Source organism: Bombus pascuorum, chromosome 5 (genome assembly GCF_905332965.1).
Source record: "Bombus pascuorum chromosome 5, iyBomPasc1.1, whole genome shotgun sequence".
Classification (NCBI taxonomy): domain Eukaryota; kingdom Metazoa; phylum Arthropoda; class Insecta; order Hymenoptera; family Apidae; genus Bombus; species Bombus pascuorum.
Window position 1 is genome coordinate 3808460 of NC_083492.1, and position 10757 is coordinate 3819216.

Genomic DNA, 10757 nt, shown 5'->3' on the forward strand with positions numbered 1-10757 from the left:
GAGGAAATACAAACACGATAAACCTACGATTAAAAAAAATACTACGAGAATCCGTTCTAATTGATCCGTGAATCGTCACAAAAAGACGCTCGGTGCTAGAAATGAAATTGTTTAATCTTTTGCAGACAAGGTTTGCAGTGGACCGAAATTTAATAAACGTTTGCTGGTCTGCTGAAGAACGTTAAACATTTTTTGGCAAACTTGAATTGTATAATAGAAATTGTTTAAATCGTACGACTTTATTCCTACGTGCGTTTAAAAACATATGTTCAATATCGAGCGAGTTCATTAAAGTAGAATGTTTAGAATAAAAATACAAGAATGAATCCAGGCCACAGTCGTTCGATATTAATATGTACTATCGAAAAACTTCCAGAATAAACTGGAAGAAAAAATAGAAAAAGTATCCAATAATCTCAGCTATACCTACTTCCTATTTAGAATTTTCATCGAATGTATTAATTAGATTTGTGTGTATTACTGTTTATCGTTTATTTATCAACCCAACTGTTCGAAGAAAACAGTAACCGCGAACGTTGCTAAAAATCACAGAATAAAATATCGTCTTACGATCATTCTTCTGTGAAAATAATAAACTAAAGTACATAGAATAAGCCATTCTCACAGGGGAAACATATATCATACGCTGATAAAGTCTGCATCGTTCGCAAAACACTTTCCAAAGTAAATAGCAAGTAATAAAATAAATAACAAACAACCAACGGATTAGAAAAGTGGAAATTTAAAGAAGAAATTTCTCGATATGGAGGAAGAAAATGAATGGATTCGCGAAGAGACAGGTACGAAGAGGGTGGACTTTTATCGACAAGGAATATTCATTCTTGTTTTCAGGTAAAAGGCACCAGGGACCAAGCCTGAGTGTGTAGTGTGCACTGCGTCTGACAAGTGACATGACGCGTGCACCACTTGTTACTCGACCAGAATACTTGATATACTCGATCAGAGAACAAAAGTACCCAATGCGGAGTATTATATTTTGCGCTTTCGATCAAACTGGCACTTCTATCTGTCGGGCGCAGAACGTTACGTAGATTTCATCTTGACGCTCGGGCTAGACATTATTCATTCTTCGTTTATTTTTACTATGGCCGCGCGAAGAATTATCTAGATCCAGCGAGAAAAGAAGGACATCTTCCATCGCGAATCAATATTATCGTTTCGAAAGTATTTTTACGACCGATACCATGCCATTTACCTTCCAGTAAATGTACAAGATTTTTCACGAATATTTACTTATTACTGAATAAATAAATATTTAACTTGCAAGATACAGCATATTCCTTCTTTTTTAATTTATTTATTTGCAGTTGCATCCACCTCTGAGGATCGTTAGTGTTGAGGTTATTAGATGTATGTGAATACAAAGGAACGCGTGGATAAATTGTAAGGTAGAAAATATATATTTTGAATACTAAAGTGTAAATACAAAATTCGGAATATAATTGAGCTGATTCGAGCCAACGTTGCATGTGTACCGTTTATGGTTTGCCTTCGACGCAGTCTTTTGTCTATGTGCTGTCGGTGGCTTCAGTGCTTGAGAAAACTAAAGACCGGATGTGGAGTTTTCTTAGAAGTGGCGACCACTTCAACAGCTAGCGACTACAATTGTACGCAATTGTGTTTCATAGAAGATCTATGAAATTTCGTACTAATATTCCTGCAATTTGAAATATTCAAAACAGTACCAAAAACTTATATTTAACCCGAAAACCAAATGAAAAGACAATTTAATAACGCAAGACTGATTAACAGCATATTGAACTACCCTCCGATAGAAAATAGGAAACACTTAATTTCACTTGAAGAATTTATCGAGACATGTTTGGTACGTGGCTATGGTTTATTTATTTAAACGATGAACAAGGATTTCGAAATTAGTTTCTATAAACGGATCGTCGTTCTGTATAAACTCTAATTACGATGGTGAAACAACATTCTGTTGGAATCGAGTTTCGGTGTTCGTTAAAATGACGAAAGGTGAATATTGCAAAATTCCATACAGGGAAACTGAGATCATCGTTGCAACATTCAAACAGGAAACATTTCCATTTAATTCAACGTAGATAAAATATCGTCATTAGTATAACGAAGTAGAACCTGCATACACTTTTTCTACGAATTTATTAGAGAAGACTAACCTAACGTAACGAACATTGTGATAAATAATACAAGTGATACCTTAAATATCTTTTTACTGTTCCACATTAACGTAACATATGGTTCCCTTTTAATTAAACTGCTGATGAAAGTAATTAATTATAGCACTGAATTTCACGTACTTTTCGATACACCGCCCATGAATTAACATTAATAAATCTAGAGAAATTCACGAACAGATTTATTTAAATACTATAAAGGCAAACGCATGGAAATTAATAGAATTTCCATTTTTACAGAACTGACGGAACAAAATAAAAATAATTTCACAGTTGGAACGAAAGCTTATATAATTAATACTAATTTGAACGTGGTAGGGTACTTTGCCTTGCATATTTTGTATGTTACGTTCATTCTGTACCTTTTCATACATTGAAATTTCCCGTAAACGAATAAAAATGCGCTGTCCAGTTAAGTTTAAGATGTATGTTAAATTTAAGATATTGGTAAAGTTTAATATGCCAGGATCCACGGTATTGAAACTGACACTATTATATTAAATAATTATCAAAGGTAGCCGGTTAAAAAGTCGTTTGCCGTTCATTATAAAAGTTTGGTCCTCGGTGTCGATTTTTTTGTGTCTCGACAATTAGACACAATTTTCAGGAATGATCGAATATTGTAGGAAGAGGTTGTAAAATCTTTCGCTCTCTTCTAAGCAGACGGCAGCCAATGTCAAACACATCCGCTGGAAAAGATATTGATCTATTGACAGCACAAACGCGTTCAAATAGGAGAGTCGGGCCTCCGTATCCGTCGAGATTGCGATTATCACAAAGGGACTTATGGATTATCGATAACGGGCGAGAATGAAAAGCGGAAACGACAGGTCACCACAAATGGACTCGAGTGGACGCGATTGGAAGGTAGATCGATAGATTCCATTTAATTCATTTGAGCACGGCGCTTCGTCAACGAAGATAAATGGAAAATTTCGTATAAATATTCTATCCTAGTCTACGAAGCAGCTCGTGAATATTGGCTCGTTCATTTGCTTACACGTAATATGACTAATAACCACCATAGTGTATCCATATCTCTTCGAGGTGTACGATAAAAAATTTATTTTCTACTAGAACGTGATTTTTACTTTTCATTTGTTGAAAGTTAATTCTTCCACTGGCGAGAAGTTTATCGAAATGTACGTGGTCGCGAAATGAAAGAAAGATGAGAAACTCGACAAAAAATCTTAGCAAAAATTGCCCGATCGACCTAACAAAAATATTCCAAAATCTTTTAATAAAACGCACGAAAAATACAAAACATACGAGAAATATAAAGCCAGAGAGAGTAGAAAATAAATCCGTCAGTTCTGCAAGCGACTCGCTATCCTCGAGACTAGTTAACTGGAAAGAATTACCGGAACGCTAGCGAAAACCCTGCTGTCTGGCTACTATAGAAAAGTCGAACTTATTCTCTGGATGTTGCACACAGGATTCTTCGCAGGCATCGGGCAGCCGGCAGGTTCTAAGCGATCCGCAGCCGGAATCCAGATCGGAATCGGGTGAGCTTCACTGTCAATCCGATAATTAACTTGCATGCCACGTTTTTCGAGCGGTGAGTCCGATCGAATTCGTACGCGTAAGAGCACCGGGACGACGTCCGACCTGATCTTGCGAATTCATAATGGATCCCGCATTCCGAGCACGTGTACCGCTCACGTAAGCCGTGACAAAATTATGTACTACAACGGCTGCTTTCGCCGGTGCGTTTTAAATCGATCCCGGCTGGACCAAGGAGGAAATTACCTATCGCTGAGATACTCACGCTTCGTACCGAAACTTCGTACAGAATAGCGATAACCGTTTTACAAATAACAGTGTGTTCTATGAATATAATAGTTCTATGATGGGAGAGGAACGTTGGTTTCCAAAGATTTACACAGTGTCCCGTGAGAATATTTGAACGCTTGCCACAGAATACTTTTGAGTATGACCAAAAGAATATTATTTATCATGACGCTTGCATACTAATTAGTTAGGTTCAAGTATATTAAATTTCATATCATTTGGTAGTACTTTCATATTACTTCATTATATTGTAATAGATTTGAAACTCCGCTCTATAAGTATGCTTACAACGTTATCATTAAAATTATGCATACGAGGATTAATTTTAATCTATTTGATTTACTTTGCATTTTTTTCTTTTTTATTAACTCTACATTTTGAGTTTAAACGCGTAGAGATAGTAAAATTTCTTCGTTTTTCTTTTACTTTGTGTACAGAGTAAAAATAAAATGAAAGAGAATATAAAGGAGTTTTTTTTTTTAATTTATTTTGGTTTTTTACAATTTGTCCTTATGGACATTTGGTAAAGTGTTATATCTTATTGGTGAAAAAAAAATAAAATAAAAATAAATATAGCATGTGGGTGGCTACCCCCAGCGGGGTGCCAGCTTCGTTTTTTCTAAGTTATATCTTTTATGATTATATAAAGGAGTAACGTAAAATTTAGAGGAATTCTAAGTGGAATTAAAGAGATTCTAATCTATTTTCCAAGAATATTCCAGAATCGCAACTTTTCGATAAAAATAACGTGATCACGTTAGAGGCATAACGTGTTAATATCGTCGTTATTTAAAACACATATCTATCACCCATCGTCGACTAAAGTAAATTCGTTGAAATCTACAGAAAATTGGCAAGAAGCATCGCAAGAAAGTCATGTAGCCATCGTGATACTTCTTACGAATGAATGACCATTCATGACACGTAATATAGGTCTGGCGTATAGTTACGAAACGGTGAGCAATAACCAATGAAATCGTTTCGTATTCATGGTGCTTGAACGCCATCTCATAAACGTGTGGTCGCATATAAAGACGGATGAAAGACACGGACAAAAGCCAGTCAAAATTTTCCAAGTGGAGTTAACAGTGTTTTTGGCCAGCAATAATGTGGAGAACGGTAACGAGACAATGGATTTATTATGCACGCGAGCAACGATTAACCATTAATCGTACTTTGATCTCATTGAACGTTCCAGCCGATCGTGTATTTACACTTCGCGTCATTAATCCTTTATAATAACGCGGTGACTTGACATTTGCATATCGATTAACCATATACGTATTTTTGAAGTTCTCTTTTATAATTTATAGCTTTGTCATTGTGCCATCCATTCGTCAACAGTGATTAATGATTTCTGAATTATTACTTTTATTGGGATCGAAAGGTGTAGGAAATCGTGATCTGTTGTCACGTGAATACAGAAAAAATCAAGTTGTAAAGGAAATTAATGGAACGAAACGATTTTCATGAGGTGGTAAAGTAACACTTTTGTAATATTTTTTATAATTCAGCTAAATATTTCTCTTTTCTTTTGAAAGAATAAAATCAGTATAACGGTAGGTTTATTTCGATCTAAAGAAATAGAAGAGTACGATCGTTTAGGTTTTCCCTGACAAATTTTCTAATTCGATCATACCGATCGAAATGGAGTACAAGGTTTGAAAAGCGTAAGTTAAAGTTTTCAAAAGAGTTGAAGTAAGAAATAAATTTTATACTTTGGATAGAACGTAAGTAATTCTGATAAGAGGAGCGATCTTCTGAATATTTTTATAATTCTCAAAACATACCGGTTTTTACGCTGTAACATTAAATCTTTGCCTTAACAGCAATACAAAAGTTTTTACGGACAAGATGATCTTTATTTATGAGCAAACTGAAATATGCTGTTTTATATACGCATACATAAATCAATAGTACTCTTCGATTCGAAAACTGAATGTATGAATACATAAATTTATAAAACCTATAAATTGAAATATAAAATACGAACTCGATGGAACTCGATAAAAATGTCTTATTAAGATCATTGAGAAAAGGGACCTGATTAATTTACGTTACACTGTTCGTTAAAAAATGATAGTTTAAAACTTCAGCGAGTCATAAGGATTATTGAAAGGAACGGAAAGTGTAAAGTAGAACTAAAATTAATTTTTTCAATAAGCAACGAATATCTATTATACTAATATAAAAAAATATCGCGATAAATCACACGCTTCCATTCTCGCTTTTATAGTTACGAACAAACTAATCGAAACTGTTGAATTGAATAATAAATTCGTGTCACATTTTATATAAAATTTTGCTGAACAAATCCAGAAACATATACCTTAACGTTGCACAAAAACAAGCTCCAACATTCTGCAAAATGTTACAAAAATACATACATCAGCGAAAGAAGGACAAACTTATTGCTCGATGCAATATTTTCGCAAACATTAATACAAGCCAGGAAAAACTATCTACCAACCCTGCAACCTTTTATTTCTCCTAATCATGGAACACTGGAGGCCCCAATCAATTTAGACAATCACGATCGAACGAAACCATCGTTCCAAACTCGTTTGGTGATAACAATGGCCGTCTGCCAGTAACGTTTCCTTCGTTCCGTATTTCAGAACGCGGCCACCCAAAGGACAGCAGGAAAAGCACGCGACAGCTAAGCCATTAATTGCTTTTCCATTTTCCAGCTGACCCTCGTGCTTCTCTGTATCGGACTAGCAACGTCAGATTTATCGCCATATAAACCAAGGGGATGGCGTCCTAATGGTCAACGCTTTAATCCTACCAACAATCGATTGCATGCGTATTACGGGCCCCCTGGATTACCAGCCTATGAACCTCCGTACTCGACAAGCCACCCCCCAATTTTCACCACCACCACCACCACTACCACCACCGTACCGCCGACAACAACCACGACGACGATGAAAACCACAACGACCCCGCGAACCAGAGAGCCAACGACGCCCTCTACCATACCGGAGGAAGATTTCGATACGAATCCAGCTCTGGCCATCGCTAATTCCTTCGCCTTTAATCGACCTGTTTACATCTACAATACATTCCCCTTCTTACCTGGACACGTATTGGTCAAATGAATGATTACGTAGCATCGTTTGTAACGTATCAGTGGATTGTTCTATGATAACGAGAATAACTAATGTGCATATTGTTGCTTCGCCATATAGTACAATAGAGTAACACTATCGAGAAGCGTACAATTGTCCGGGAATAGATTTGAAATGGAAAATTATTGTTAATAATTAGTTACTCGATCATTAAACAATGAAAGTATTCGTTTTTGGCCATTTAAAGAGACAACGAACAATTTGTCAGAACTCTGACGTTGTTATTAAAAATAGTGTGACTTTGTAGCTTTTTATTGGACGATTATGACGCTACTATCTTAGTGAATGGTACACTTTCAAAGTCGATTTCTGCGGATATCTCAATTTTCAATTTGACTCCTCTAACGAACCGATCGCAAGATCACGACAAGAACACATTCGAGGAATTATTATCTTATATTTATACATTACTATTCCGCTTGCTTTTTTTCATATCAAATGATTAGATATTTGATAAACATCGCAAGTAATAATAAAATTAAAACAAGGTGTAGATCGTAGACTGTGGGAAGAGCTGTTCCTAATGGTTAAAGATAAGAATATTGTTTTGGGCGATCGTAGTAGTAAACGTAATAGGTTGGTGCATATAAACTATTACTCCTTTTTTATACTGGATTTTAAGTTAAATGGGATGTAAGCTTTTTTATTCGGTAAAGTAAACCGTGTTTTTAATTAAAGTGATTTATTATATTTTGTTTTAATCAACCGACAATTACATCGTTTCCTTATCCTTCATCGTAGACTCTGTTCATTTCGGAACAGTTTGCGTAAGATAACAAAATAAAAATACCAAAACGTTAACTACACAAGATACGGATGACTGGAATATTAAATTTTGATTTTCATAATTCTTCCGACACCTATAATGTCTATCGCAATGAAACAAGATTAATTTCTACTTATTTACTATGCGAGTTGTTCGGTCTGACGCAAACGTCTACTAGAGAGAATTAATCAGAATATACTTCTACTTTCGCTAATCAATTCTATATACATATCCTTGAATGATTATAAAACTAAGCACGTATTAAAAATCCTTGGATAATCTCTAATTAGAAAAACGAAATGTAAGGTAAAACAAGGACAAAGGAAAGTTACAAAAATGAATATCTCTTTCCTGAAGCTACTACATTCATAGTCAACAAATTTTGGTTCTAATGGAACTATCACTAACGTGTATTATTCAAATTAAGCTATTATGCTTCACGTTTTTATGCTTTTTTTGGCGAAGATAGAAAAGAAAACGGAGTGACGTAAAAAAGAATAAAAAGAATTGTAGAATATCAAAGGGAATAAATAGTGAAGAGAGGAACGACAGAGATTTAATATGAATAAATTATGAGAATCTTTGATCCCTACTTAGTAGATGCATGATTAAGGCTATCTATAATACAGATTTTACCTCAAACACGACATACTTGGCATTAGTATACGAGATCTACGTATTGAAATCGATGACAAAATGAGGATTCGAGGAATAGAATCGTGAAAAGCCCTTTAACGATGAATGTGAATAGCGTAACGACGATATAATCTATTTCCTTTGCTGATACATTTCGTGATATTACTTTAGTTTTGAACTTTAATTTTTAGCTCAGAGAAGGAACACAAGATGCGTCTTTCGTCTATTAATATTATTAAAATATTGGATTTGTTTCTTTCATCCTATTATCGTAATTATCTAATGATACAAAAACAATAATAGTAGTAAAATAATAAATAAATCACGAGTTGCCAATATATTTACATCTAAAAATGTTGTTTTATTCGTTCGTCGTATCTTTAACGATTAGGTATTAATTCCTAAATTTCAGATTAAGTTACAAAATTGTAAAATTACAATACCTTTTTTTTATAAATTGACAAAGTTCTGGCTATGGAAGGTTAAGTGAATTTTTGGAAACTCGACCGTTTCTTTTTTCATACCATCTTTCTTATCTTTTTTTATATGCACCAACTTAAAATTCTCTTTTCCTGAGTTTTGTAGTCATCAACCATAAACAATAGACACATAATGTATAACATGTATGATACGTTGAAATCACAATGAATTCAAAGAAGACCGTGGAATTGAATATTCTTAATTCTCCAAATTCTCCGATGTCCATATAACTAAAGGAAAAAAAATGATAAGCTCTCGATAATCGTCGATTTAAATAAAACCATTAATATGTCACCACAATGTGCATCACTTTCTGATTCAGGTCGAAATTGTATCTAGTGTACAATACGAGCGGATTTAGAGCGTGCTGATTTATCGTTGTTCCAAATATACCTCGAAAGCGCCAGTGTTCTGAATTGTGGTTTATCCGAAGAAATAGTCGCGCGTGTAATTTCGAATTTAATGTATGTGGCTGATGGCGTGTCTGAAAAAGATCGATACAAATAGAAATTAGCTAGGAAGAAAGGAGAATAAACTGTATGTCGATATCCTATGTAGAAAAGCCTGTCCCTTTCGCACTTGTTCTATACAAAAGGAAATTGAAAGGTATGAACGCGAGATAAAAGGATCAACAGCGATTAAACTGTAGTTGCAGTAAACTTTCACTTCGCCTGATGCGTCACGCTCCCTGTAAATTTAGGCAATTAAATTGGGAATTTAGACGACTCGAATCCATGGCACGAATAACGATTCGTTTCACGTTGCATCGTCGATAACAGCAACGCCAAATAAAAACGGCAACGATGCGTTGAAAACAGAGAGGATCGACGTCGTGTCGTTTAAACAGAACGTAGGAAGCTTTGAATGCAAATTAAATGGCATCGCGGTACAGATTTTAATTTCTATACTAAATCCCCCGGAAATTTTCATTGGGAAAATGTTTTTGTTTTATTTTGTGCCATCCAACAGTATAAAGAGTAGGTAAAGTTAATTGATTATATCTGATTAATATATAATTAAAGTGTTTTTACCTTCGGTATCTTTGATATCGTATTATTATTTTTTGTTTTTTTTTTTGCCTAATAACATGGACAATATTTATCGATTATTTTGAAATTGGAAGCAACGAAAATTGTTTTCTCTATTGGAAAAATTCTCGAGTATGCATAATAAGCAATAATAAACAAAAATAACGAAGGAAGCTTTGAAAGGATCGGAAAGATCGAGAGAAAAGCCAGGAAGAATAAAAAGAAAGTGTATTTTCGTCCAGTCGCGGGGAGACGCGATCGCGTTGAGGCGCGTCAACGGGAATCGTAAATTCCCGTTACGATTATACGAATCGACACCGCGAGCAGGGCGATCCCCTTATTTCTGTTAGGATAATAGGGGTGGTTGTGATTGAATAACTGTAGTCTACAGTTATCTAATATAAATATATTTATACCCGATTGCAACACGTGGAACGTATACAGAAAATCTTGGAGGTCGTCGGACAGTACAATGTTTAACCCGAGGGTTGATAGCGTTAGCGCGTTAAATGCCGATACCGTGTTAGATTAGTAGACGTGACTGCCCGATGAGCGAAAGAACAGTCCGAGGTATGTTAGAGCAAGTATATTTGACTGTCCGAGGAGTGTAAGAGCCGTGACTTGACTCTCCGAGTTGTTGAAGAGAAGTGCCTGACCCATCTCGTACTATTTAGGAGGAAAGCTCGATGTGGGTGTACCCTTTCTGAACTAAGGACGCGGATTCGTAATTAGCAAGAGTGTGCAATAA

General features: G+C 35.2%; 2 protein-coding genes across 4 annotated transcripts in view; one reads left to right on the forward strand and one right to left on the reverse strand.

Annotated features, from left to right (window-relative positions):
• The window catches only part of LOC132906619 (monocarboxylate transporter 10), a 176127-nt gene that overhangs the window by 142348 nt on the left and 23022 nt on the right, over nt 1-10757 (reverse strand). Inside the window, exon 9 of one of the 3 annotated variants that reach the window (XM_060958957.1) lies at nt 8983-9465. The exons of the other annotated variants lie outside the window; for them this stretch is intronic. Within the exon in view, the coding sequence (XP_060814940.1) occupies nt 9317-9465 (149 nt within the window). The 3' untranslated portion in view covers nt 8983-9316. Of the gene's footprint in view, nt 1-8982; nt 9466-10757 lie in introns of those variants that run through there. 3 annotated transcript variants of the gene reach the window in all.
• LOC132906640 (C-type lectin domain-containing protein 141-like) lies at nt 4952-7789 on the forward strand. Its single transcript, XM_060958989.1, has 2 exons — nt 4952-5087; nt 6659-7789. Exons 1-2 carry the CDS (start codon nt 5076-5078, stop codon nt 7067-7069), a joined length of 423 nt encoding a protein of 140 aa, XP_060814972.1. The 5' UTR covers nt 4952-5075; the 3' UTR covers nt 7070-7789.